A 26,158-nucleotide genomic window follows, 5' to 3' on the forward strand; every position below is an offset into this window, starting at 1 on the left:
GATGTTCATTAGGACTGGAACCAGCCTTTTTATGATGACCAGCTATCTTACACTGGACCTCCAAAGCCGCTAGTGATGCGGACAGTTATTTATGACAGCCTCTACTGGACCAAAGGATTTCTGACACGTTGCTGACAAGTCGCAATGGCTGCATGGCAAAGCTTGCGACGTTGACGAGGCCTTGAGAGGAGTAAAACTACGGATCGCCCCGGTGATAGGACATACTGCACTACACCCAACAAAGGACCCCAACTCCATTGGAAGCTATATCTAGGACCCTACAGGAAACTTTGCCACTTGGCCACCTTGGATGATCATGCATGATGACAATAAACTGGTTGGTAAATGAACTACCGTAAACATGACTTGAGATATAAAACTGACCCGGGGCACAGGACGCCACGATACTTGGACTCTCTCGGGACTTACTTTTCTTTTACATGCCTTGCACAGCTTCGGGTAACTGACTTGTCTCGTTTTATGTAGTGATTATTTCTGTCAATTTGGCATGTCATCCACAGGACTCAAGGCCACAATGTCTCCCAGGATCAAGACAGACCCCAACAGGATGATCTCTCAATCTCTTCAAGCACTTCCCCAGGGTTCCCGACCCATGCATTCCATGCACGGACTGCCGAGCTTGACATCTACAGCCTCCCAGGATGATGATCTTTCAAGCCAGGATAGGTTTTCCTTGTCTTCACACATGCAGAGCAACCAGACATCCCATGGAATGGAAGGATGGGCTATGACCTCTTCGGGCTCCATTGATTCCACTGATATGACACCAAGCGAGCCTGAATCCCCGGAAGTCCAGATGTTGTCTTTTTCCTTGTCACAGCAGTTGATGCCTAGCAGCCACGGCGACTCTGCCAACAGTGGTTCCATGTATTCTTCACTGTCTGATTTCCAGGCTGTCCAGGATGTGACCGACAACGACATGGATTTCACCCAAGCACAGGATTTTCACCAGTTTTCTTCCATGGTGGACTTTTCCTATGACCATGACACGTGCACCTCGAGCGGGACTCAGGGATGCACACCAGACGATGCTGCGTCGGTGGGACATGGCTCCCAGAATGATGACACCCAAATGATGGCTGCCAGCGATGCTTGGAGTTCTTTGGCCATGGAAACTGGAAGCTTTCATGGATCAACCCTGGACCACCTCTCGTCTCATATCTTCCACCCCGTTCCCGTCTCTCCCCCTTTGACCGAAGCAAGCAATGATATGTCTGTCACGTCGTCTTGTTCCAATTCTGGTTATTCCTTCCATACCCATGAGGATGCGTTCTTTGGAGACCTTGCGCCCACCACCATTGGGGGTCAGACGATCAACTTGGGCGATCCGCTCTTCCCTTTGACACCACCATTGAGTGAACAGGATCCCAACAGGTTAGGCTATATAATCCCCTCTTTTGCGGCAGACGGAGTATTGACAGAATATTCGCAGGACAATTAGACCTTCCAAACAGGCGCAGAGGCCACTACTCTCAGCGGCTACATCCCGCAACCAGAGGAAATCGGACCCTGAGTTTTATTCTTCCTTGTCTGTTAGAGAGCCTCTTCGCCAGCGGTCCAAGGACGGTTCCGAGATCAGAGCTCCCCGGGATCATCCATACTATTCTCTGCCAACCCAGGCCGATGGAAAGTACTACTGCCCTTTTGCCACTGGAGACAAGCCTTGTAATCACCCTCCTACTACTCAGAAATGCGCTTACCAGTAAATAACCCCTTTCCCTTATGACTTCTCATTCTCGGACGCTGACCAAGTCGCAGTAAATATCTGGACTCTCACTTGAAGCCATACCGTTGCAAGGTTCCTGCCTGCATGGATGCCCAGTTGCAGTTTTCTTCCAATGCGTGTCTTTTCCGTCACGAGAGAGAAGCCCATGGATTGCACGGCCACGGAGACAACCCCCATTTGTGCCTGTTTGAAGGATGTGACCGATCTGTCCCTGGATACGGCTTCCCCCGCCGTTGGAATCTCTTTGACCACATGAAGAGGGTCCACGATTACACTTCATCCGAGCGCCCCAGCTCTCCAGAGACCGCCCCTGGTGTCCTCAATGCGAAGAAGAAGGATACTGTGCGCAAGAGGAAGGTCACGGGGCCAACTGCAGCCCAGACAATGAAGCGTACCCGCTCTACTCACTCCCAGGCGAACCCCTTGAAGGCTGCCCATGCTACTGCCCACCTCGGACAGCGGCTGCAGAATGCGGAGAGGAACTACTATAACTGCCGCTCTCGCTTGCTCGAGGAGATTAGTAACATCACCCCTCAGGATCCAGCCATACACGAAAAGGTCAATGCCAGCCTCCAGGAACTGATCACCTTGGGTCTGAACTACCGTCACATTGAGGCTAGCCAAGCTGCGACCCAGATGAATGGAAGCGCCTCAACTTGAGGACGTTCAGGATGAGGTTCTTGACACTCGAAGACCTCTTTGGATTTTAACCTCGCCCCCAATTGGGAGATTGACCCACCAGATGTTCCAAGCTCACGATGCCCAGACATGAGCAGAACAGGTGCGCATGCTGAGCCAGTCCTGGAACACGCTCATGATATGACGCTTGCCTACTCTCGGACCATGACTCTGCCCAGAAGAGCGGTTCTCGAGATAGGCAACACGACATGACAGCTGTTAGTAGGCAGCTTCTCTATACTGTCTGTGAACTTAGAAACCCAGCTCGAGACTGACTGCAGTTGAGGAAGGCGCGGGATTTGCTGCACTGGGAATGTTTATATTTTTCCCACAGCAACGAGGATCAGATGACCTGGGGGTACTGTCTTCTTGCTGGTAGAGAAGACAGCTGCTGCTTTCAGGGAAAAAAAAAAGAAAGAAAAGTGGATATCGAGGGTAGAAGCCTAGACAGGCTTCACACAACGGGGATAGAAGAAGAGAAAAAAACAGGCGGAAATTTGTGCAAGCCGACCCTCCAAAGGGCGACTAGATCTTTTAGCAGGCGTTCACAGTTGGTTTTAGTGGATTTGTACTTGGTGAATTTTGCTGATTTTGTCGTTCTACTGTTTCTTATCTTACGCATTTCGTTCAAGGTTCAGTTTATTGGATTACAGGCGATATCTTAGATTACAATGGTTCGGTACCGATGTGTATAAGGCTGGTCCTCCAGGGAAGGGGGGAAAAGGGCAAAAAAGCTCCGCAAAGTGAGCGTCTCGGATTAAAGAGGGTTTATGCGCTCGGGCGGTATTCTTTTCATAAAAAGGATTAGTTATATATGGTTTCAAGGTGTTCAAATTGATACTGTTACATTCATCTCTATATATTCTCGCAAATATCTCGTGAACACTTAATTGGTGAGCATGTAGCACTCTTGGTTATAAGATAAAGCGAGGGATAGTTAGTAATGCTTTTAACTAACTGGTAGTCAAATGGAGTACGTTATACTTTTTATCTCATGTCGCGTCGTATCACGTCAAGAAAGCCTCACTTCAAACTTGCAGATTGGCCAGCGCCCAGTCGGGGGTCATCTTATGGCATAATATGCCGAATATTGCTTATGCATTGTCGCCGGAAAACTCTGCATTCAAGAATCTGACAAACGCATCAGGCACTTGATCCATGGTCAAACCGCCACCGCCTGCCCCGTGGCTCTGCCCGATATACGCCCGATTCAAACCGATCCACTGCCTTCGCAGGCGCTGCAAGCGCGGTAAAGCCAGAATCCCACCCGCACCCGCCAACTCGTCCGTCGTACCACCGGTAGCGACATGAGCCGGGATGAAGACCGGGAACGAAGCCTCCGGGACAGGGATCGTGATACCGCGACCGTCAGCGCTCTGAGCGACGGCGGCTTCAGCCGAGGGGGTAGAGAGGGTGAATGTCCGGATGGCATTTATGATGGCTGAGATGCGTTTCTCCAGGGAGTAGAGAGCGGTAGGGTCGGTTGCGGCCGGTAGGACCGTTGCTTGATGGGGCTTGACTTTGGGTCTGGGGAGACCGTTGCGACTTACCCCTGCGGTAGTCGCTTTTGTGACCACGCTAGGGGCATACGAGCGATTATTACTTGACGATGAAGCGGACGCAGAAAGCGCATCCGCGAGAGATGTCGCTTGAGGTGTCGTGTCTGGTTGGGCGATCGTAGTGCCTGTGAGAGCGGTCCAGATGTCGTGGACCGGAGGCTCTTTATCGCTCCACGGCACCGTGAAGAGAGGCTTGTCCCATCGGCTGTATGTCGAGGGCTCCTCGTACCGGAATATCAGGTTATCAAGGAGTTCTGGCGGGTATGGTTCTTCGGTATCTGGTTCTGCCTGGGCTGTGATTCTGTCCGGGGTGTGATTTGAGGTCTCGTTCTGGAACCCTTCGTGAGTTTCTGGCGTCTCCTGCGCTTGTCCGTTCCCTTGCTGTTGTTCGCGTTTGCGAAGACGAGCTTGATTGTTCGCGATACATTGGGCAGCGGGCGTACCCACATGGACCTGTAATGCTCATGAGATGGTTCTATGTTAGCAAAAAAGAAAGCTCTTTTGTTTCTCATCGAGAATCAATCTCATGTGAACCGTGTCTTCTTCCCTTCCAACGAGGACGGCAACTCGAAAAAAAGAGTAACAACATACCACGCAAGAAGTCGTACTCAAAGCCTTCGCCTCACACCACAACTGATATCTCCAACCCTTAATATAATTCATCCCATCCACTATAACAATACTATCACGACCCAACGCACGTTTCGTCTTCGCATACACGACTGCACGTGCCTCCTTCTCCGAGCGCGCATTATCGTACACGGTCCGTGGATGCGCTTCATCATGCGACGTCACGACATGGATCTTATAGCGTGGTTTCGTCTTCGTCGAATCATCTGAACCATCCTCGCTGATCGAGGCGAGGTATTCTTCCTGTATCGCTTCAAGTGATGCGGAAAGTTGTCGGGCACGGTATGAGAGGCCGGAGCAAGGGTAGCCGGTTAGGATTATTAGCTGTAGTTTCAAGGAAAGAAAAAATAAGTTTGTTAGCTATAAATCATGGATTGTTGGTGGGGAAGGGGAATGAATAGAGCCCATCTTACTGGCATGATGAAAGTTTTTTGTGTTGGTTGAGCTTTCACTCGTTTCTTTACTCTTTTTGCTTTTCCCCCTCTCGTATTATTCGCATCTTGGAAATTTTGAGGAAATCGCGGGGTTTCGGCGGGCACATGTGACTCGGGAAGGCTTTCGGCATGCCGAGCGGTGAATCGGGACCCCGCATGGAGGAGCATCCGAGGGAGTTCTACGACCTGTCAATGGGCTTTGAGTGGTTGGATCGGGAATTGCACCTTTTAAGAGGGAATTATGATATATGAGCCTTTTTATACACTGCCTTGGGAATTACATTGGGTATACTTGAAAGTTAACTTCTCACTACAACTTGGTAAAACTAGACAACAGAATCCTGGCCCACAGATTATTCCATGAAGCAAGGAAGACTCCAAGCCGGTGTTATATATATTTTGCGTCTCTTGCGGATGCTTCTATATAATGAAAGGTCTATTGTGAATGTCATGAGTCTGTGTCGTGAACGTAACTTTTCAGCATTGCATCATGCATGAATGCCCTAAACGCCTCTCTTAAATGACTTTTATAGTTGGTCTTCGGCCCATCTGATTTCATATCCGAAAACAGTCCGTCTCAGCTTCTCATCCTGTGACATTGTTAGCATGCAATTGATATTCCTCTCTGCACGACTTGGCAAACATACACCTGGGTCATTCTCAAACAAGACTTTGTCCATCAATTTCTCAAATATCTTTGTGACCGTAAAGCCGTTCTCCTCTGCCAGCGGGAAGAATTTCTCCGTCTTTGGAAGCAGCCATGGCTGATAAGGCGTGAAGATCACCAGTGCCACCGCCTCTTTCGTCTTCTTCAGCGTCTGCTGCATGGTCTTGACGAGATTGGGATGCTCCCGATGGCTGTACACCACATCCGCCATGATGAGCACATCGAAGGCCTTCGAACCCTCTGGCAGGTATGAAAGCAGTTCATCAACAGGGTTGCCCCATTTGTATCCGGTGACGTGCAGGGAGGATTGGCTTGGTATGAGCGACGCGGAGGACGAAGCATTCTGGCGCATGTTATCGACGAGGTCTGGGTCCGGATAGTCCGTCATGACTACAGTGCGCGCGCCTTTGATGGCGCAGACGATACTGGGTACACCTGCAGCGGCTCCGATCTCCAGCACATCCTTGCCCTCGATCAGTTCGTTGGCTCTCTCTTCTAGATAGTCTGCGCTGGTCCGGCCCGCGTTCCATAGCAGATCCCCCTCCAAGGCTGTCAGTTCGAAAATCACATAACAATAGACAATTGCTACTACAGGGAGTGCGAGGAAACAGTCAAAAGGTCATTCGATTCGTACGTATAATGGATGGCTGCCGACCAGGCGCACACGCACGGTCTGGCCGGAGAGCATTTTGTGCTCAGCATAAGTGGGCTCCTTCTCGGGCGGGTAGAAGCCCTCTGGGACGTCGAAGAGGCCGCCAGCATCGAGGCCATCCTGGAGTGCATCGTCCTCCCTGTCTGAGGCCATGGCGACTGTCGAGGAAGCTGCGACAAGCAAAAAGCGCGACAAGATAATAATATAATATAATTAATTATGGCCCGAAAAGGAAATCGAATTCTCCCGCGGGGCAGGCCGCAAGGAGACTAGCGCAGGTGTCAAAGGAGAAACTCGGGATGACGATCTGCACGTGATGCCGCTGACCGAGGCTTCCCCGACCACCGCGCATACCGTACTGTTACCGATCTTACGCCTGTTATCCGCAGCAATCCCCGTGGGGGCCGAGCCGAGATACAGACAGAATACACAGCCGGGTATTTGTCGGCGGTTCGCTGTTCCCTTCGTCCCGTGCTCCATCATGTCTCTTGCTCTTCTTCTCCACCTTTTTCCTCCAGATTTCCCCAGCGCAGTTCTGTCTTTTCTTGAAGCAGTCCAGTCCTGTCTGAATTGAATCCTCGGGACGAGGATTCTTGTTCCTTTTCGTCGTTCTTCAGCATCCGGTCGACTGTGCAAAGGCTCCCTTATCCCGGCATATTTACGTCCTGGACGTCATTCCGCCTTGACATCGGAAACCCCCCACGCCTATCATCTCCTACTGTCCTCTCTCTCCTGATCTCGGTCATCTATCTCCCCACAGTGGCCATCGTCCATCTGCTTTCAGTATCTTCCTGTTTCCCGAGCCGCATCGGAACTCGTCACCACTGTCCAGCCCTCAGCGAACGATACTTCGCTTCATAGATTATTCTCACAGCCAGGATAGGTCTCTGGCCCTTGCGGCTCTCCAGGTTCCGCAAGGTCGTCTTACCCCCACAAGGCTGGTCAATCTTGCGTGACCTTGCAGAAGCCGGCCTATATTTATTTAGTCTACCGTCCGGACATCCACGCCTACACTTCATGGACCGCAACTTGAGAACTCCTTACAATCTCCGTTCCTCTAATCATCCTGCTGCCCACACTGCCGCCGCCATGGCCTCGTTCGTTCCGTCTACCTCCACCAGCAGTGATCGTCTTACTGCTGCAACTTCGGCCTCCGTGATGTCACAGCCCTTCTCCAGTATGAGTGCTCGTAAACAATCAACGACGGTACCCTCGCCGTCAGGCAACGAGACATCGATCTTTTGGGGCCAGTCACAGTCGCAGACAACGAATTCGCAGACTCTTCATGGCATGCAGCCTTCTGCCAGCCAGCATCATGCCCCCAGCTCAGTGCCAGCTCAGCCCTCTGAGCGCGCAGGTGCTGCTGCCACCGCACCGTTCCTGAGAGATTTTACTCTTGTTGCAGAAGCTGCAAAGCGGGCTCAGATGGCTGTGGTCATGCGCGACCTAGAAGGCATTTCTTTATAATGGAGCGGACCTCGTGTGGAATTTTCTTTCTTTCCTGGCGTTTTGGGGCTTACACGGCGTGATCAGCTTTCGACACCACTCACGCGAAGACATGACGATGACGGATCCTGCAGTATATTGCTGTAGAGGATTTCCTTACGATTAATTCGGGCTATTATCCTTTCGGCAGTCTCTTGTCTCTGACATAGACAATTCCTTTTTAACTCATAAAAAAGGTGGCATGCGTGTTGATGCGGCGTCGTCCGTTGACTTCGGGCTTCGGTTGTCCTTCCTTGTCTCTGGCCTATCGACGGACTTTTTTTCATTTTTGTTTCCTTGCGATGCCTCTCAACTCTGTCATATATTGATACCTTTTTTTTCTTGTACCATTTCCGTTTGGAAATATCCCCTGTTCTTGAGACATCGCCTATTATCTCTCTTTCTATGCACGCCTTACTCAGAACATCGAAGTTCAGCCATGTGAGCTACTGGTAGATGGGATCAATTTGCTCTACAGATGATAGTGGCAGCCTGGAAGAGTGTCGTGCTTAATGCAAAAGCTTCATGCGAGAGACGTTCCAAGATAGAAGGTCATTGTGTTTCTACCCGGAAACAACGCAATTGGCCAAGATAATTACAAATCCTGATCCATCTAACCTTAAACAGGTTCTACGACAACAGTCGATCCATCCAGCACATTCCATATTATTACTTCACCAAAACATGTAAACATGTAAACAGGTCGACAGGTCCAGGCAAGAAAAAGCACATTACGTAATGCCTACACTTCTGAACCCTTTATCTTGAGCCAATTCCCGAGGTTATTCTTCATGAGCGGATGAGAGATTACCAGTATGGAGGTCAATTAAACTCTATCTACCCAGAAAAAATAAATAAGGTTACGCCCGCTCTAACTAGAAGACGGCATTGATCGTCGTTTAAAATCCCCCCTGACGTCAAATCGGGAGATATCACGTATTCATTATGGAAGAAGAGAAAGAGGAGCAGAGAAGTACGGTCAAAAGTAATTTGACATTCCCTTGGGCAAATATGGTGATGGGAGTCTGTTATTCAATGTTTTTTTCTCCGTCTGCGATGTTCTTTTTCTTTCTTTCTTTCTTTCTTCCCGGAGGAATGCGGGATTCTCTAATGGACTGTACATTGAGCATCACATGTGTTAAGCATCGGGAGGCGAATCCGCTCATCTTTTTCTTAAATAGCTTTTTTCCAATAGTCTAGACTAGGAAGGCCAGACCAGACCAGACCAAACCAAACAGAAACCATGTGAAGAGGGTGCACCATATTATGGTATATTAACTATCGTCCCTGCTGGTGATATCAATGTACTATACTATACTATACTATACATAGGTATATCCATATGAAAGAGATAAAATATAGAAAACCAAACTTATCCGAAAACGTCAAAAAACAAAATATATACTTCTCATTAAATTAAATCCGGAAAAGGAAAAGAATTGACCGAAAATTGCCAATCCGGGTCTTCCCGAGAATTGGTATTTGCTGTCGAATGAATGTACAGGTAGGGGCACGATAGATAGATAAGCAAGTTGACGGGGGAAAAAAAAATCGAATGATGAAATAGGAAAGCTTGATTGATAGTCCCCGGTGGAGATTATACTAGACTAATGGCGAAATTGAAAATGTCCATCTTAGTTGGTTATGTAGGTAGGTAGGTGGGTGGGTATGTAGGTGTATTTCTTGTTTCGCTGGCTTTGGGGTCTTCTTTTTTGCTTTTTTCTCGGCGTGCTCGACGAGGATATGTCATGCGAGGAGGAAGATGGAGATCAGGATCTCGAAGTGAATGGACGAGATTGCGTAGGACTGTCAGCATCCAGAGATCGGCGCTGAAGGAGAGTGCGTCCATCGAGGATTGATTTTGTCATGGTCACCTTTTTCGAAGATCGGGAATAATTTAACTATTGGTAGGCGTCTGAGACATTGGTGGTAGTGCGTCTATAATCCGGAAGTTATCATGGCCGGACGCATTGACACTCACAGGTAGGTAGGTATATCTATCTAGTCGAAAAAATCATCGTGGTCGGAGAGAGATGTCTCGTCGGAATTACACGACTCTGCAGAATAGAAAGGAGATGATAGCAGAGATTGCGATTGCGATTGCACGTCATCACTACATGCTTCCATCACCATCACCATCTCCTCCTGCTGTTTCTGTCGCTGTCGCTGCTGCTCCCTAATCCACTTCCGAGTCCGATTGACTTTCCAATCCGACACATCTCTATACCTACCCATGAGTAAAGAGTGACCTGTAGCGAAACACCAATCGGGACAATAGGATGTCGTGCGGAATGGATGTTTTCGTTGATGTTGTTGTTTAATGAGTCTCGTGACCGGCTTGAAGTAATCTTGTGGAGTGAGGGATGGGTATTCGAAGGGATTCAGTATCGGACGGTATTTGCTTTTGGCGAGTGGTTTAGTCAAGATTGTGATTGGTCTGTCTTTGACGGATGGCGTTTGTGGTTTCGAAACTCTTGGGTAGGGTGAGTTGTAGGTCGGAAAGGAGAAGTATAATTGGGATCTCAGGTGAGTGATTGCTATATAGAGTAAGTTTCGGGGAGCAGTCATAGTTAATGATTATTATCAAGGAGAGGGATAGGAATTGCCCATGCGGGAAATAGAATTGGAGTATATAGTTGTGTGTTGTGGGTGAGGTTCAATAGATTTCTTCGAATCTGGAGTTATTATATGCGAATCGAATCCTCTTGTAAGTACTTCCAGTCACAAAGACATTCTTTCTTTGGAGTCCGGGGTCTATCGGTAATCGACGGAGCTTTCCTGCGATAAATTTGAGCGACTTTCCGGGGAGCTGAAGACGGGTCTTTGTAATCTCAATAAAGTCAGAAAGAGAAAGTAGTCTTTCATTATCAATTAAAATAGGCTATGGATATAACCCATATAACCAAGAAATATGTACAATGCGGTGATCAAAGAGCGCAAAAAGAGTCAAAAAAAAGAAAAACATGTGACAACTCTGCTCGGTCGCTATTTCATTGTTGATTCAGTAAAGGAATGCCGTAGAAGAGAGAAACAGAATTAGGCAGGATGATCCAGCACCTACCGACAAAACGCTGTAAAATCAAGCCAAAAGATGCGAATAATGCGAACGCTTGGAAACCGTAAAAGGAGCGGAATATGTCTTCGAGCTTAGGTGTATGACCACGGGACCTGAGTTTGTCGAGGCTGTCGTTACTCTGTTCCACTTTGCATGGATCGTTTCATTATAAGACATGTCTTCAGTCAGATGAGATGAGATGAGATGAGATGTTCCGTCCACCACTCTCTTTGCCTTTTCTCTTTTCTTGTGTTTTCTTGATTAATCCTAGTTTCTTTCTCCTCCGCCCTCGAGACTTCCCGGTATGCGAAATCAATGTACACAAAACGCTATGCAATGCGAACCGCCTTTTTGGTGAGATATGAAATGAATGTGTGGGTATCAAGAATTAATGATAGTTCTTTTTTAAGATTTTTCCGGGCACTCCGCCCAAGTTGGGATGCTCAGATTCTTCCAGCCAACTCAGGGTCTGTTGCGGTCCTCTTCTTGAACGATAGCCAACGTCTCTTGTCGGGCCGGGAAGATGAAGTAGAAGAGCGAAAGGAGGATAGTCTGCTCTGTATCCTTCTCAGAGAAGGGGGACCGGATTCCTGAGAACCATGGGAAGAAGAGAGCATATCGAAAGAGAGCACAGATGGCCGTCTAGCCAGGGATCTCGAAGGAGGTGACGGTTCGGTAGGAGTCGCTTGGAGCTCGATCACTGATGCAGCTTTCTTGACTGGGGACCCGGGGATTCGCGGCAATGGTAGTTTCTCCTGACTTCCCTCCTCAAATGCGTACATTGAAAGCCTGCTAAAGAGTTTCGGTGGTTTTTGGTCGATAATCGACGGCGGCCGCTGCTTGAGGCCATAGACCTTCAAGGGAGTCGAGTCAGGAATGTCTGCATTCAGCGGAGTGGAGTAGTAGCGGCTTGGAGAGGGACATTTTTGACTATTCGAGCTGGTGTCGCTGGCAGGGGGTTGCGGCAGAGGCGCATCTTCGTAGACCTCGATGTATATATGGTTGTCCGAGACCGAATGGGAAAGCATCATGGGTGTATCCTTGTCAGATAACAACAATCGACCAGATAGGCAGATAAATAAATGAATAGATAGATCGATAGAACGAGCGACAGAAAGAGATAAGGATCAAAATTTAGGAGAAAGACCAAGCGCGCTGTGATGTCAACGGGGTCGACTATGGCATAAGATTGGGATCGACAGCGCTGAAAACTAAGGGGTTCAAAGCTTCGACAAGAGCTAAGGCTTTAATATGACCGACTCTCAATGCCGCGCATATTTTTTTTATGATGTTCAGAATGCTGGCAAGAGCACGACAGATTTTGGCTCTGTTGACGACCTACTAAACGAACCGTTCCCCCAAAGTCGGATATCGGGAACGAGTAGGGCTTCTTCGGATGACGCGGCTGTCAAGGGCGACCGCTGAGATTTCGAGAACGCACGAACTGCTCCGCTCAAGCCTCATAGTGTTCCACCGTTGAGACTTCACTAAGCTTCTTAGCTGCGCTCTGTTTCAGGCCCGAGCTCGGTTCAGTCGGAGTTTTCTGCGTGGTTTTGTTGTGGCCGTCGTCCACACAAACCAGAGGCGGCTATTCTTGGTATACCATATTACTCTGCCATACATCTCTCCGCGTCAGCGCTGATGAACGAGGCGCAGTGCATTCGTCTGTTGTCTTCTTCCTGTCTCTCTCTCTCGCGGATGGTTGTCTCTGGAAAAGAGATGTCCAAACTCCAGACAGTTTAGAAGTACCGATCAGATTTGGTTCCTAGATCAGAAATAGTATGGGGCTCCCGGCAGTCAATAGGTGCTGATCTTTTCGCCACGAGGATCGTTCCGCTGCCCTCCGCGAATAGTATCTTCAATCCCCTGCTTGGCAATTGACAGGAACAACATCCTAAGCTGTCCGGGGAATAATTTGTACGGAGTCAATGATGATCCTCCCTGTAGAAGATACGGAATAAATGTTATCCCCATCCAAGAGTCTGGAGAAGTGCGAGACCTGTCAACATTGCAACAATTTTCTGTTAGCGTCGGCCCTTTGGAAGACCGCCGAAAGAGACATACCATAACTCGAGATCAGAACACCCCACATTATTGTCTCTCACCGAGTCACCGCATGCTAGGGTCCAGTCAGAATTATTCCATCTACGAATAATGTGTTTTAATCGAGCCACGGCTTCAAGTACTCTACCATACCATAGATGGTCGAACTTTGCCACCTCCTGCAGACGGAACATCCTGGCCCTGCAGAAACCCTATAGGCAAGGTTCCGAAGGATCCGCTATCTGATCGCGGCGGACTAAACTGGACCGTTAGTCCATATCAAAACTCATAGCAATAATGCAGAAGGTCTCACAGTGCATAACAATAATCATAGAGTTTATAAACACCGCACTCGCAATGCTTCCCAAATAAAGATCGGGCAAGCCTGTCGAGAGCAAGTATGACAACTGCGTCTGCAGTGATAATGAGGTTAGTCAAGGGCCAAAACAAAATGCATTGTACAACTGGCACGTCACAGAAACATCTAACAATAAAGTAACAGTAAATTCCAAGTTCAAAAATAGCGTTCGATCCTATCTATCAACTTATATCACACATAATGTATGAACACGGACCTGACAACAGGGGGTATCGTTTTCAATATAGGAAAGTTCCTGGCAATGCCACGGGCGCCTAAAAAGTACAGTACAAACCGTAAGTCATGACGCATTCAGTGCCGCATTGGGAGTCGTATATTCATATCACATGACGAAAAGTAGATTCACATCTGCCATGCCACATGTTAGCCATCAAGTCAACAGCAACTCGTCTTTCGAAGTACGGAGATATGAATACCTAAGGGATGGCTGCAGCTCAACTGCGGTTTTTGGGTATATCTACCATGGAGCTCTCCTCTTAGGCTATTCAATAGCTGCAGGTAGCTCTGCTGTGGGTACTTTTTCAAGGCATTGATAAACGCCCAGGTCAATGCGCCTCTAGCTTCTCCAGCTTGGAAGGTATCGGCCCTATCAAAAGCGTCGTCAGACAGAGTTTCCGAATAGCTTAAGCTTGGGTGACCCACGATGTCTGCGTGTCCTTGGAACCAGAGAACATAACCACATCCGCAGGAGAGGTCTTGGTTATCATGCACCGCTCGCGGGCAGAGGTCCCAATCGCAGCTTTCTTGAAAAATCCAATGGCAGTCGTTGCCATGCCTCCGATATCACCCTTCTCGTACGAAGCTAGGGCGGAGATCAGGTCTTGGGCTGCCTCCTTGGCCAGATTTGGTTCTTTCAACACACCCTTTGGCAGAGTCAGTACGCGGCAGAGGGAAAAAGTGATTGGCTAGGAGAGAATCGAACCTGTGTCGAATAAATGAAAGGAAGGTCCAATGCCGTTCCGGAATGGCACGCATCAAACAGAGCTGTAAGTCGAACACCCGGCAGTAGAGGGCGGACCCTTCCTCGATGGTCAGCGGCCACAACTCCAAACACCGATCACTTCATCTTACATGATATCGTGCATGTCATCATCAACAATGTGGCCCGCAACGCGGAAATCCACAGGATATATGACATCATCAAAACCTATCTTCGTCAACATCGATTCTGCGATATACCCAGTTGAACTCCCAGGGCTTACCGTCGTCCTCATCTCCGTCGAGATCTGGTGTGCGTCCACCGTGGCCTGTTGCGTATTAGCAAGCCGTCGTTTCCCACCTCAGTGTGTGCATCTCCATACCCGAGAAATGAAAGAAGAGCGAGTCATGGGGCTTCGCGTTTTGGACCAACCATCGCATTGCCCTCAGGATATTAGCCTTTGTGGGCTGGCTCATGGGATTCCTCTGATCATCGGTCAAGATGACCATGTCTTCTCTTCGATAACCGTGGACGTTGTGTAGGAAGATAGACATCTGCGTGACATCGTTGATGCACCCTCTCAGTTGGTTTGGCTGGCCCAGATAATTGATCCCAATCAAGAGCGCCTTCCGGCGACCGGTGCAGTTCGAATACTGAAACTTGTAGCTGGAGGGAGCGCCATGGCCAAAGCTCTGGCCGCCCTCCGGGGGCCGTACCGGACGAGGAGGAAGATCTGGCGGGGTGTCTATTCGGATTTTCTTAGTCATGAAGTCGATGGATCTTAATGTCTGTATATTCTTTCTTCTTACTGATGTAAAGCCCGCCTGCACTGTGCCCCTTGGATGGGCGTCGACGGCGGCGGTGATGAGACTCCGCGGGCCGCTGATAAGGTTGTGGTTGTGGGTGTTGATATTGATAACTGCCGAGGGGAGTAATCACCGGCTCAGTTGGCCTTCGTCTCTCATACCTGGAGTCCCGCTGTTAAAAACCACCAGGAACAATGACATTCGAGGTGTGTCTAGCTTACGAGTAGGGCTGCTGCGCGGGAATCCATTGTTGCTGTGGAGGACAGCTGGCCCAGCCAGTTGGAGGTGGTGCGCGCGGGGGAAGGTACATAGAACGGGCGTGGAGAGGAGAATTGGCACGTTCGGATGGCTGATGGGGAGGGGCAGTTGTAAAGGGGTGAGTTCTGTGGGATGTACAGTTTCTGCAACGCGATTGTCGTGAGAGAAGCCGCTGTCAGTAGTGTGGCATTTTCATTGTGACAGCGGATGGCGTTCTTCTTGATTATTATATGTGCCGATAGTGTACACCAAACTACACCAAACTGCACCAGCGGCAGAAACAACCAGTAGAGACTCCAAAATCTCCAGAATCTCCAGAATCTCCAGAATCGAGAGCGACCGTTCACCGCCAGCCCCGGCGTGATGGTCCAACCGGACGCCCGGGGCTGGCTGAAACGTCGAGAAAACTGGCGGACGCGAACATCGCTAGCGACAGCGGTTTGATGATGATCAGTCACGTTGGCGGGGCTGAGAGAGATGTTTCGCTTCTTTTCCTCTCTCGCTCACGGCGATGCCGAACTGTTAGACGCATGGTCTTTGGTACTTTTGCTGGCCAAAAGCGACAGTTCGATGGCTCATATCTACATCCAATGGACTATCTATCTACCTTTATGCTTCTCGAACAGCTGTCCACCGCGGGAATACCATCATTATTTGTGTCTCCTCGGCACACACAGAATGAGACTCAATGAGTACTCGGGATAGCTTCAACGCTAGAAGAGCTTAGCCACAAGCTAGTCTCCGCGACCTTCTCTGCCCTATCGGCCCCAAACATTTAGCAAGTCTTGAACCGGTTTAGGCGCTCCGCTCTCTTTCGTCATCCAAGAGTTGACAACTAAGCGATGCGAAGGAGACAAGAAAGTTGAGATGAGATGGCGTCTTTTTTGGCCTCGATACTGATATGCCATTGGCCCTGTCATCGCTCAGCCCTGTGTCCTTGTGCCACGCCGTTTTGGCATTCGATAACTCGGGATCGGTGACTGTCGACGATATAACCGCGTCGTTACCTCAGGTGTCCGGATCAATAGGCAAATTGGAGCCCATAAATAGTCTATCTAGAGTCCTAGACTCTAGAGGACTCCAGAAGCTTTCCCCACAGCGCTATTTCTTAAAAGATACCGGGATGATCGTGCGACTCCAAGTCTGGACCTGCTTGAGGACCGTGCAATGATAATCAGAGAACTGACGATTTCTTTGTTTAGACAAGCCTTCCCAGGAGCGACTTCCGCTTCCAGTGTACTATTTTGTTAATTAGTGGCTACGGAGAAGTCGGATCCATTGATCTTCCTACCCGCGCGGGCAGACCCAAGAAGTCCCTAGAACAACCGTCCTCAGGATCACTCTACATGAGCTGCGCATCACAGGAACAGAAACGAGATTCCCATGGAAGGACGAAATGGGGGTACAGATCCTGAAACGGCGGTACCCTCGGAATCGAGCGCAGAGCTCCTAACAGAGACACCGCTGTCCTGTCTTTCAACTGTTGACCAGCGACCGAACTCTGAGATCGATGATGAGGCAAAGCCTTCGCCACTTACGCCCAGTATCGAGGCACAGAAGTCGTCAGGATATCTGCTCGACCACAAAGCCATTTTCACAAGAACAAAGCGTGGCAGCTACGGCTTGTCTCCGACCCATCAGCGCAAACTGCGTAACAATCTTCTGCTAGGAGTTGGGTTCCTCGAGCTTGGCAACTGCGGAGACTTCGCCGCAAACGTGTGGAATACTACCCCAGTACCACATTTCGCAACCGCTTTGATGGCGATAGGCGGAACAGTCGCTCTGTTTACGAGCATATTTGCTTTCAGAGACCTGGGACGGAGCTGGATGAATATCCGCTTCCTGCGAGAGGAAAGAGAATTCCTACGATCACGGAAACAGACGACCATTCAACAAGACGAGGAGAAACTGGAAATGCTCACCCAGGAAGACTTGGATAGCTGGCTGTCCATTGATTTCAGAGAGCTGGGTAGTGAATTCGTTGATCGATTCATGATGGATCTTCTCCTGGGAACCTCCGCAGTCATCGTTGCTGTTGGTACTTTCCTAGCCATTGGCGGCACCAACAAATCCGTATACCACGCCAGTAATTTATTGTCAGGCTATATCGGAAATGCACCAGGCGTAGTGTTTGGCCTTCTCAATGCTACGTGGACCGGTTACCTGTGCGCCCGCCTCCACCGGCATGCTAAGGCAGTAACGAGGGAGGCCCTACCAGCTACCGTGAAGCTTCGGATGACCGACCGTTTCCACATGATGCAACGGCACCATGCACTCAGTGGCATATCCTCCCTCGTCGGTGGCGCCGCTGGTATGGTGACTGCCACTATGTGGTGGGGATATGTGGTTTTGATCCCTTGTATAGTATCCCAGATATTGTGCAATTATATCTGGAGAAAGACCATCGGGTATGACCGGTTCATCGTCCAAACCTCGCACGGAATAGAGGACACCCCGGTCCTCAAGAAGCTGGAAGACATCGTTGCCATCAACCAACTTCTCTTGAAAGACCCTAATCAAGCGATCCCTGGACTCATATTAAACCCGGAGTCGATGGACTCGTTCTTGCAGTTTATCTTCGACCATGACCTTTTTGACGACTTCTGCCTTTATCTCCTCAAACACGCTGACTGGAGAGCTCTTTTCTATCCGGAATCACAACCAGAAGCTGAATTTTCGATTTCACCGCGCGAATTGTTAGATGCGGACGAGCGGGCACTGTCTAGGACGATGGAACTTGCAAAGAGGTTCATCATCCAAGAGAGCCCGTTGCACTTCGAATATATGGAAAGGTTTCTTTTGGAGATGGCGGGATGCTACGTATACTCCCGTCACTATTCGGGAGGGAGAACCGCGCACTGAGAAAGTGAGCGCAGCCCTGGAGGCAGATCGAGAAATATAGACTGGGCAGGGTCCCTTATTGTATGTAATTATATAATGACTAGACCTAGACACTGTTTCTGGTAAATGATGTGGTGGCGGTTGTCCTGTACGATTGACAATGACTAGAATGCCAATGTAAGAGTTAAGTGTTCTATTTTCAAGATACTCTCCACGTATGGAATTCGATATTAAACCGGATAGCTCCACTCATTCCGTCTATCTACCGTACTATGTATTCTATATCTCGGGACGAGCATAATGCCAAGAAAGATAGATGGTTCCTGATAAGAAGATGGAGGCTGCGTGATTATGAGTCACCTGACTACATATGTGTAAATATGGTATTCAGGGCACACCGCATATTGTGAGTGGAAATAGAACATATTATTATCATCTTCTGAATCCTGATGAAGCTCAAACAACTCCATTATTATTATTGTTGACGGAATGGATTGGGATCCGCTGAATCGGCGGTGACCGATATGGCAGGCGGTGAAGGTGGGGTCTATGGACTAAGCCCAAAAGGACACTGAAGGCGGGCAATAAGGTGCATCACGTGGCGGCACTCAGCGTGACCCAAACTGTGGACCACAAGCAAGCGGAGAGACACAGCAACTTTCCCATGTCCATCCCCGCCATCGAGTGTTGCTGCCACTAAGTGTCCTCGTGGCATTGTCTGTGAGCTGACAGCCTCAGTGATTTACACTGAAATCCCAGCCCAGAGCTAAGCTGTGGCGTTGGACCTGGCCTGCAGTGTGTGTGTGCATGTGTGTGTGTGTTTGTGTGTATGTGGATACCTCTACAATACCAGATGTACTTCCCGTACTGACAGAGCATCGATTTCGGATGCTAACCAAAGAGACAACTCAGAGTTCTGTCGCATGCCTCTCATCTGAGATCTCTGAATCTATCCATCCTGCGCAGTGTAGTGTATAGCATACCAAAGCCATCAATATTCGAGAGTCAGATCCCGTCGATCGGAACATCTATCCCGACCTTCCCACGGAGCGGTTAACAGATCTCCGCCCCTTTTAGCACCACTCCACAGAAATCTTCGGACTGGTCCCTAATACACACGGTGCTGCTCCCTTGACCGCACCGCCATGCCGTGCTTCAAGGGCCTTGCGGTCAGCATACACACTCCTGAGGGGCCCCTCCCCGAACACTCGGTTCAGCGCCAGTCGCGGGCGTCGCGGATAGCCTGTTACATCCCAGTCCCTCCCCCTAAGATCTCCGATGCAGGGAAAGCCGAGCAATCGACTTTTGCCATCTCGATCACGCTCCTGAACCCTGGTCAGAACGTGCCCTATTCCACCCCGAAACCCACGCCGGACAACCCGTCACCGAAGCCCAAGGTAGTGGGTGGACTTCCTGGACAGACGGCTGAGCGGGGGAAGTATGGCCCGATCATAGGCCCCTATCAACCATTGACCAATTCTCCGAACGAAACCGTGGCCGCTTACATATATTTCGACGGACGTCAGAAGGAGGAAGTGGCGACATTACTGAGAAGGGGAGAGGAGACCTGGGTCAACTCGAGATGGGTCAGTGTACCAGAGTCGGAGGGTGGTGGTCTAGCTGAGCGCGAGTTTTTATTCCGTGAAGTCGGTCTCGAGCGATGGCTCAACGGACTTGATCTCGAAGGCAAGGATGCTGCCGCCAAGATTGAGCGAAGGAGACAGAAGATAGAGAGACATCGGCAAAAGAAAAAGGCCGAGAGCGACGCAGAGGGGAACGGTGAGATGGAAATGGATGGGAAATCTACCGCTGACGGAAAAGGCGTCATGCGATACGGCAACAACGATAAATCACCGCTAGAGGGTCTCTCTGACGATGATATGTCGTCGCTATCTGGTTCTGATGACGATCCAATTCCGGAAACGACTGGTCAAATCAAGGTCGCGCTCTTTCGAGTACTAGCATCTGGGGAAATCAAGAGGGGAGAATACTCTCCGCAATTCGATGCTCACGACGACGACGATGATTCTCAAGGTGGACAAGGGGGAGGAGCAGATGCGGATATCGACCATACCACCAGTTTCGCCAAGCCCAAAACGCTCGACCCCAAGACCATCAGTACCCAGACAGTCACTGGAATTGATCCGACAGACAAGCCATATGCTATATTTACGTTTATGTATCGAGGAGAACGTGAGTGTATTATGATTTGGTTCGAAGATCCGCGCTAATGAGCTCATTAGGCCAACTGCAGAAGATGGGCATCCTCAAAGATCCAAAGTCGCAAGACACTCCTGGTTCCACGAAGAGGCGATCGTTACAGCCAGACTTTTCCAATCTTGGCCCACTAAAGCCCGGTGGCACAGTCGGCTTCCTGAACTTCAGAGACAAAGATGCCAACAAAGGGAAGCGAAAGTCAAAGAAGTCCAGCGCAAGCGACATGGATAGTGATGACGACGACGATGATGATTTAATAATCCACAAGGCTGAGGATGAGGAAGCGAAAGATGCGGATGTGGAGCTTACTGCTGAGGAGCTCAGGCGCCAGGGAGAGCTTGCGGAGGGTGTGCGGAAGATCAAGGTGAGAAGATGAGCTTTCCACTTTACAGGGCCATGAAGACTGATGAAATCGAATAGCTCAAACGCCAACACTCGTCGGAAGCTGTTGGTGGAGAGGGTGATGCCACAAATTCCAATACACCCGCTGCCGGTTCCACGCCACCGGTATCGACGACCCCTCCAAACGCTTCTGGCATCCCATCTGGGCTTGCGGAAACGAAAAAGTCAGCAGTTGATTCCCTGGATAGTGCCTTTGTCGGGAGCCCCTTGAAGAAGCAGAGAGCGAGCGTATCCGGAGCGGACGAGGACGGATTACTGAAGCGCATGGGTTCCGGGCTTACCAGCAACATCGGTGAGGTCCTGGGATCATCAAAGGTTTCTGATGGTGGAGCAAATCCCAGTGCAACCAGTGCATTTGGTGGTAGCCTGGGACAACCCCAACCCACTCAGCAACCGAAACAGGAGGAAGACGAGGAAGAATTGTGATTCTTGGACGCGTCCAATCTCTCCTTTTTCTGGTCCAATTGGTTGGCACTAGACGACTGCTTTGCTTTTTTTATATCCTTTTATCCGTCCGTCGGGTTTGGAGCAGTCTTATTTTTCAGGCCCCAGTGCTTGCTTTAAGACAAGGGAACCCCAGCCTTGTTCTTTTTTTTATTCCTTTTTTTGACTCGATCTCCTAGCGAGCGAATATGTCTAGGCTCCTATATTTTTTTGCTTCTACGCTATATTCTCTAGATACATACCTGTTAGCTCTGCGCAGTGAGCAAACGAACAAAAAAGACTTGGATGATTTCTACATTGGGCGTCGCGTGTTCCCTTTCGCGCCTTTTTTTATTTTGGCCCTACTTACGGAGACCTAATAACTATACCTAGGTAGCGTCCCTCGTGGCTACTAATGCAAATTACCCCGCGTGTTCGCGCTTAGGTACTTATGTCCTTTCTAGACTGTCCTATAATCAAGTATGGTCAACCAAGACTTGCAGCAGGAGCACGTGCCATACGTGCCCTATCTGCTGCGGAAGCAAGACAGGAATAAAACATAAGATTACTTTATTATCTTGATGGCATCGCCTTAGCTAATTCATATATATATACACATTACAAAAAGACCACCGAAGAGGTATACCTACGGCTGAGAGACTACGCAAGCAAGATTTTGACTCGAGATTTTTGCCAAAGCTGAGGTAGTAGAACATATATAGATATATATATATCAGTCCCGAAAAATGATAGCTATCGAACAAGAAAAGAAAAAAGCCAAACATCCATGAACGCAAGCCGTAACCTTCGTAGAGTTCCCTCTCGGTTTATTAGAGACCGATTGCAACCACACAACACAACAATTATGAGGTAGACTGACTCCCTGTCCCCCCTACCCTGCTTTTTCCTCATGTAATACCATACTCGAGGAACTGACAGGAAGAGTTGTCGTGTTTCCCATAACATCATATAGCAGAGCTCTGATTATAGAATTCATAACATAGACGCCGGTACAGAAGCCAGGCTGCCTCGGTATCCTTTCATAATGTAATATATGCAGAACCACAATTAATCAATTACCTTTGCGCTCAGGAAAAAAAATCTCAAGGTTGATAAGCTCAAGGCGCTATTTTTTTTTTTTTTTTTCATTCCTTCACGTGAGCGGAAACAACGCTGTGCTTGCGCAATTCCTGGTTCGTCTCGTCGGTAGCGACGTGATCAAACTTGTAGAGAGGCTCGAGATGCACGTTCCGGCGGAAAATGTAGCGGTTAATCCACCACGGGAGGACCTCGAAGACCTGGTAGTGGATGTGCTTTTTGGTGGGAACAGCAAAGATGTAATCGAGTTCTTCTAGAGTACGCTGCTTGGTTTCTGGGACGAATAGATAGATCATAACTAGAGCAACCACGTTGAGGCCGCTGGGAATGAAGGTCAGTATGTTAAGGATAGATAAATAAATGAAATAAGGAATTGTGAGTGTGAACTTACGCATAGAAACAGAAAGCGCCAGTTGGAGTCATGACAGCAAGCATTCGTGGGAAAGTGATCGAAAGCACAGCAGCCCAACCGAGACAGGTAGCCACAGCCCAGGACATGCCAACCTCTGAAAATAAGGTAATTAATATTAGCTAAATGAAAACGAGAGTCCTCGAGGTGGAGCAGAACTTACCACGATGGGACAATGGGAATACTTCTGCAGAGTAAGTGAACGGAACAGGTCCTTCACCGGGTGAGTAGAAAGCTGCGAAGAGGAAGACGAAGAGGGCAATGACACCCAAGTGAGCCTTCGAATCTGATGGGATGTAGAAGCTGAATGCGGCAGCAAGAAGCGTCCATGCCATCTGTGGGAAGGTGAAAAGCAGCAGCGATCGTCGGCCATAGGTATCGATGGTCCACACAGCGGGGAAAGCGAACAGGAAGTTCACCAGACCAAAGCCCCAAGAGGCAAGCAGCGCACCGGTAGTAGTAGCACCAGCTTGCTGGAAGACGGTTGAGGAGTAAAATGCCACAATGTTGATACCGCACATCTGCTGCGCAATCATGACAGTAAACGAGGCCAGAGTTGCACGTCGAACACGAGGAATCGTAAACAGCTCCACGAAACGAGTAAGGTAGTTGCTATGCCCTGAAATCTCCTGCTCCACTTTGATCTGAGCGTGGATGTAGTACAGATCACGGGCAGCCTGGAGCTCAGTGTTTCGTAGACGACAGAGTGACTTATATGCCTTGGCCATCATACCCTTCTTAATGTACCAACGCGGAGATTCCGGACAGAAGTAAATACCAAATAGAAGGGGAAGCGCAGGAATGAAGGCAGAGCCCAGTTGAAGACGCCATGAAATAGCACCAGTATCCTTGACAGCAAGGTTGGCACAGAAACCAAGGAAAATACCGAACGCGGTCCACCTGCAGGAGTAGGTTAGTAACAGTGAAATGCATGTACAAACTGAGAAAGAATAAAAAAATGAATAAGGGTCTCTTACAGCTGCCAGCTCATAACTAATCCACCACGAATGGCGGCAGGTGTGTTTTCTGCACAGAAAATGGGGATGGTCGAAGCCTTCATACCCATACCTAGACCGAGCAGCAGTCGGGTCACAAACAACTGAGGCCATGTCTGGGTGAAGGCGGATCCAATAGGAGAGATGACGCAGAAAATAGCAGATCCGAAGATGCAACCACGACGGCCGAACCAGTTGTTTAGTGGATCGGATAGCCAGCAACCCAAGAGAGCCGTTGAGATATAGGGAGCACTATGAAGAGAGTTAGTCTCTGGGCGCAAGGACTCAATGTATTAGCACTGACGCATTTACAACACCGACAATCCACTGATTACGCTCCGCATTGGGGCCGTGGCTATCAGGGATCCCGAAAGCATCTGGGAACGAAAGATTGGCACCGTTTGATCCAGTTTGGTCCCATCCCCTGGGCAATGTTAAGTATGCGATTAGATTAATATTGCAGGTTTCTCATCACTTACTGCACAGCAGCACCAATGGAACAGAGAATAATAGTAAAGTATAGCGCTTTAGGCTGTCTCCACTTATGGAGGACCTCATCACGGATGGCAGTGGTCTCAGTCTCAGTCAGTCCCTCCACTGATTCGAAAGCAGCCGGGTCTCTGGCGACGAGAGCACCCTTCTGCAGGAGTGGTCTGATGTGATCTAGTTGGTACTCGGTGGCGAACTCATCAACATCCTTGAGGACCTGTTTCTTCGAGAGATCTGCCAAAGGGTTCTTGATTCTAGAGGAGGATTAGTGAACTTTTCATAGTATACCATAGCAAATGAACTTACTTCGCTGAAACATTCTTGTTCAGGTTGATCTTCTCGAGATGAGCAAGTTCCACGTCATGATCAGAGCTCTCGCTGTGGGATGTTAGCCTGTCATTGGATATCAATTGGAAATAATTGCTCTTGGACTGACCTATCGAGACCCTTTGACGAAGGAAATACGCCGTTGTCAACCTGAGTGACTTCGTCCTTCTCCACGATTTCCGCCATAATGGAAAGAGACCTAAAGAGGCCCTGTAAGGCTGAAAGAAAAGCAACACAAAACAACACCGCGCAAGTTCACACTGACAATTTGCGGCGCGGGGACAAGGTAGTAAAGGTGATATAAGAGGATATTAGAAAATTTTCAGGTTGGTAGTTGTGCGGATCAACCTATATATGTTTACAAAGACCTAACGGCCATCCATTCTGAAATTATGTACCCGCACAACCCGGACCTCCACACGCCATGCTCCATGTCAGACATCTCCTCATTGAGACCATTTGCCCCTCCCACAGACGGGTCCAGAGAATAAGCTGGATGCTCTGCGAGCGGAAAATGGCTGCAAAGCCGGCATTCCTTGCAGGCTTGAACCGGCTTTGAAGACATCTCGGGCATAGCTCTGGGCCGGACCGGTGGCGAACTGTTGCCCATGGGGAAAACAAGCGTGACCTGGAGAAGTCGGGGAGAACTAGACCAACCGGTCAATTGATGCCCATCGTTTCAAGCCGCTCCCGGTTCAACAAGAACCATGGCCATGTGTTGTCGCTTTGGCGGGTCTCAGTGTATCCGAGGATGCCACTGGACAGTGAGAGTAGATACGATTTGCTTGGCCGTAGATGGTCAAACCTTGTCAGAAAGCGGCTTGTTGAAGCGTCAGAGCTGGGGAAGCGGCGTTTAGCAGATATATGAACTGCCCAAAAGCGTAGATGTTGATTCGCCATCGGCGTAGCTTTCCCTTGGATCAGTGTCCCTTAGTGACAGGTCCCTGTCGGGATAGAAGTTGGAACCTAGTGAGGAATACTCTAGAGACAGCTAAGGCTGTTGCGTCCAAAATCCCCAAAGCATAAAGGTCTTCGGAGTTCCTGGCTAAGCCACGAGGCCGTAATAGAGTAGAATCTTGTGTTCCCGATCCGGTACAGTAACGGGCTATTTTGCTTTGAGACTTGCCCGTCACATTCCTCGGACACACAGTATTAGCCAACTCCGAGTGATCGATCTTGCATGAAAGATACAGAACTCCGCCATCTAGCCAATCCTCGGAGTCACTAACTGGAATAATATAGACGAAATAGCGCTTTTCCGGGCAAGGGGTCAATGCGCCACGCTGCTGTCGGCTGGCAAAGCTTCATATTTTGCACGGCGGAGGAACAAGCCTAAGCGCCAAGTTTTGCGCGGTGGCCAATCATATGGTATATTAAGACAGAAGGGGAAAGTTCTATCGCGAGCAGTCCATGGTATCTGGCATTGACCATCCAGACGGGGTCCCAACAGGCTTATTTTGCCCTCTCTTCGCGCTTGGACGTTTCATGGCTTCTCAGGACTAGTCCGGATATTGTTTAGTGTATCACCACTTTCCTGGCAAAATAATTAAGTTGAGCGGTCTTCTCAAGCCTCAATCGACTGTCGTATCGACACGCGATGGCGGTCTCAGGAGATTTCCTCCTCGTGGCTTTATAGGGCGCCCGA

At 49.2% G+C, this 26,158-nt stretch overlaps 10 protein-coding genes across 10 annotated transcripts; 5 read left to right on the forward strand and 5 right to left on the reverse strand.

The window, feature by feature from the left end:
• Positions 1-412: 412 nt before the first annotated feature.
• Positions 413-2,556, forward strand: C8Q69DRAFT_240972 (putative C2H2 finger domain protein). Its single transcript, XM_028626490.1, has 3 exons — positions 413-1,395; positions 1,454-1,723; positions 1,780-2,556. The coding sequence occupies exons 1-3, from the start codon at positions 509-511 to the stop codon at positions 2,405-2,407; spliced, it is 1,785 nt and encodes a 594-aa protein (XP_028485986.1). The 5' UTR covers positions 413-508; the 3' UTR covers positions 2,408-2,556.
• A 704-nt stretch (positions 2,557-3,260) lies between these two features.
• Positions 3,261-5,299, reverse strand: C8Q69DRAFT_464890 (putative RNA polymerase II Elongator complex associated protein Kti12). Its single transcript, XM_028630456.1, has 3 exons — positions 5,028-5,299; positions 4,576-4,938; positions 3,261-4,437 (listed from the first exon to the last, which is right to left on the reverse strand). The coding sequence occupies exons 1-3, from the start codon at positions 5,214-5,216 to the stop codon at positions 3,520-3,522; spliced, it is 1,470 nt and encodes a 489-aa protein (XP_028485987.1). The 5' UTR covers positions 5,217-5,299; the 3' UTR covers positions 3,261-3,519.
• Positions 5,300-6,603, reverse strand: C8Q69DRAFT_464895 (putative nicotinamide N-methyltransferase Nnt1). The gene is made up of 3 exons (XM_028630457.1): positions 6,350-6,603; positions 5,696-6,256; positions 5,300-5,638 (listed from the first exon to the last, which is right to left on the reverse strand). The coding sequence occupies exons 1-3, from the start codon at positions 6,518-6,520 to the stop codon at positions 5,576-5,578; spliced, it is 795 nt and encodes a 264-aa protein (XP_028485988.1). The 5' UTR covers positions 6,521-6,603; the 3' UTR covers positions 5,300-5,575.
• An 853-nt stretch (positions 6,604-7,456) lies between these two features.
• Positions 7,457-7,834, forward strand: C8Q69DRAFT_444082 (hypothetical protein; the record flags this gene model as incomplete). The annotated part of the gene is made up of 1 exon (XM_028628974.1): positions 7,457-7,834. The coding sequence occupies one exon, from the start codon at positions 7,457-7,459 to the stop codon at positions 7,832-7,834; it is 378 nt and encodes a 125-aa protein (XP_028485989.1).
• Positions 7,835-11,311: 3,477 nt separating this feature from the next.
• On the reverse strand, positions 11,312-12,048 carry C8Q69DRAFT_241217 (hypothetical protein). The gene has a single exon (XM_028626495.1). It carries the CDS (start codon positions 11,936-11,938, stop codon positions 11,351-11,353), a length of 588 nt encoding a protein of 195 aa, XP_028485990.1. The 5' UTR covers positions 11,939-12,048; the 3' UTR covers positions 11,312-11,350.
• A 1,603-nt stretch (positions 12,049-13,651) lies between these two features.
• C8Q69DRAFT_506542 (peptidase C14, caspase domain-containing protein) lies at positions 13,652-15,015 on the reverse strand (the record flags this gene model as incomplete). Its single annotated transcript, XM_028632812.1, has 7 exons — positions 13,652-13,677; positions 13,791-13,915; positions 13,972-14,192; positions 14,252-14,348; positions 14,401-14,476; positions 14,532-14,576; positions 14,631-15,015. 7 exons carry the CDS (start codon positions 15,013-15,015, stop codon positions 13,652-13,654), a joined length of 975 nt encoding a protein of 324 aa, XP_028485991.1.
• A 1,093-nt stretch (positions 15,016-16,108) lies between these two features.
• C8Q69DRAFT_241212 (hypothetical protein) lies at positions 16,109-16,589 on the forward strand. Its single transcript, XM_028626494.1, has one exon. The coding sequence runs from the start codon at positions 16,214-16,216 to the stop codon at positions 16,481-16,483; it is 270 nt and encodes an 89-aa protein (XP_028485992.1). The 5' UTR covers positions 16,109-16,213; the 3' UTR covers positions 16,484-16,589.
• On the forward strand, positions 16,513-18,595 carry C8Q69DRAFT_464918 (hypothetical protein). The gene has a single exon (XM_028630458.1). It carries the CDS (start codon positions 16,696-16,698, stop codon positions 18,172-18,174), a length of 1,479 nt encoding a protein of 492 aa, XP_028485993.1. The 5' UTR covers positions 16,513-16,695; the 3' UTR covers positions 18,175-18,595.
• Positions 18,596-19,153: 558 nt separating this feature from the next.
• C8Q69DRAFT_241426 (hypothetical protein) lies at positions 19,154-21,301 on the forward strand. Its single transcript, XM_028626497.1, has 3 exons — positions 19,154-20,346; positions 20,397-20,734; positions 20,791-21,301. Exons 1-3 carry the CDS (start codon positions 19,299-19,301, stop codon positions 21,196-21,198), a joined length of 1,794 nt encoding a protein of 597 aa, XP_028485994.1. The 5' UTR covers positions 19,154-19,298; the 3' UTR covers positions 21,199-21,301.
• A 951-nt stretch (positions 21,302-22,252) lies between these two features.
• C8Q69DRAFT_241548 (galactose-proton symport) lies at positions 22,253-24,785 on the reverse strand. The gene is made up of 8 exons (XM_028626499.1): positions 24,623-24,785; positions 24,493-24,564; positions 24,177-24,440; positions 24,002-24,121; positions 23,680-23,949; positions 22,866-23,602; positions 22,685-22,799; positions 22,253-22,614 (listed from the first exon to the last, which is right to left on the reverse strand). The coding sequence occupies exons 1-8, from the start codon at positions 24,697-24,699 to the stop codon at positions 22,341-22,343; spliced, it is 1,929 nt and encodes a 642-aa protein (XP_028485995.1). The 5' UTR covers positions 24,700-24,785; the 3' UTR covers positions 22,253-22,340.
• Between the last annotated feature and the right edge of the window lie 1,373 nt (positions 24,786-26,158).

This window comes from Paecilomyces variotii (genome assembly GCF_004022145.1).
Source record: "Paecilomyces variotii strain CBS 101075 chromosome Unknown C8Q69scaffold_4, whole genome shotgun sequence".
NCBI lineage: Eukaryota > Fungi > Ascomycota > Eurotiomycetes > Eurotiales > Thermoascaceae > Paecilomyces > Paecilomyces variotii.

Excerpts from the sequence above, each read along its gene's own strand:
- C8Q69DRAFT_241426 (XM_028626497.1), top strand. The coding sequence starts at position 19,299 with ATGCCGTGCTTCAAGGGCCTTGCGGTCAGCATACACACTCCTGAGGGG. Across the intron at positions 20,347-20,396 it reads GTTTATGTATCGAGGAGAAC|GCCAACTGCAGAAGATGGGC; the intron begins GTGAGTGTATTA and ends TGAGCTCATTAG. Across the intron at positions 20,735-20,790 it reads AGGGTGTGCGGAAGATCAAG|CTCAAACGCCAACACTCGTC; the intron begins GTGAGAAGATGA and ends GAAATCGAATAG.
- C8Q69DRAFT_464918 (XM_028630458.1), top strand. The coding sequence starts at position 16,696 with ATGGAAGGACGAAATGGGGGTACAGATCCTGAAACGGCGGTACCCTCG.
- C8Q69DRAFT_241217 (XM_028626495.1), bottom strand. The coding sequence starts at position 11,938 with ATGATGCTTTCCCATTCGGTCTCGGACAACCATATATACATCGAGGTC.
- C8Q69DRAFT_464890 (XM_028630456.1), bottom strand. The coding sequence starts at position 5,216 with ATGCTCCTCCATGCGGGGTCCCGATTCACCGCTCGGCATGCCGAAAGC. Across the intron at positions 4,939-5,027 it reads AAAAAACTTTCATCATGCCA|CTAATAATCCTAACCGGCTA; the intron begins GTAAGATGGGCT and ends TTGAAACTACAG. Across the intron at positions 4,438-4,575 it reads TGAGTACGACTTCTTGCGTG|GTCCATGTGGGTACGCCCGC; the intron begins GTATGTTGTTAC and ends TGAGCATTACAG.
- C8Q69DRAFT_241212 (XM_028626494.1), top strand. The coding sequence starts at position 16,214 with ATGCCATTGGCCCTGTCATCGCTCAGCCCTGTGTCCTTGTGCCACGCC.
- C8Q69DRAFT_240972 (XM_028626490.1), top strand. The coding sequence starts at position 509 with ATGTCATCCACAGGACTCAAGGCCACAATGTCTCCCAGGATCAAGACA. Across the intron at positions 1,396-1,453 it reads AGTGAACAGGATCCCAACAG|GACAATTAGACCTTCCAAAC; the intron begins GTTAGGCTATAT and ends GAATATTCGCAG. Across the intron at positions 1,724-1,779 it reads ACTCAGAAATGCGCTTACCA|TAAATATCTGGACTCTCACT; the intron begins GTAAATAACCCC and ends ACCAAGTCGCAG.
- C8Q69DRAFT_241548 (XM_028626499.1), bottom strand. The coding sequence starts at position 24,699 with ATGGCGGAAATCGTGGAGAAGGACGAAGTCACTCAGGTTGACAACGGC. Across the intron at positions 22,800-22,865 it reads ATTCCCATTGTCCCATCGTG|AGGTTGGCATGTCCTGGGCT; the intron begins GTAAGTTCTGCT and ends CCTTATTTTCAG. Across the intron at positions 22,615-22,684 it reads GGCGCTTTCTGTTTCTATGC|CGGCCTCAACGTGGTTGCTC; the intron begins GTAAGTTCACAC and ends CTTCATTCCCAG.
- C8Q69DRAFT_464895 (XM_028630457.1), bottom strand. The coding sequence starts at position 6,520 with ATGGCCTCAGACAGGGAGGACGATGCACTCCAGGATGGCCTCGATGCT. Across the intron at positions 6,257-6,349 it reads TCGGCAGCCATCCATTATAC|GGGGATCTGCTATGGAACGC; the intron begins GTACGAATCGAA and ends ACAGCCTTGGAG. Across the intron at positions 5,639-5,695 it reads TGTTTGAGAATGACCCAGGT|GATGAGAAGCTGAGACGGAC; the intron begins GTATGTTTGCCA and ends ACAATGTCACAG.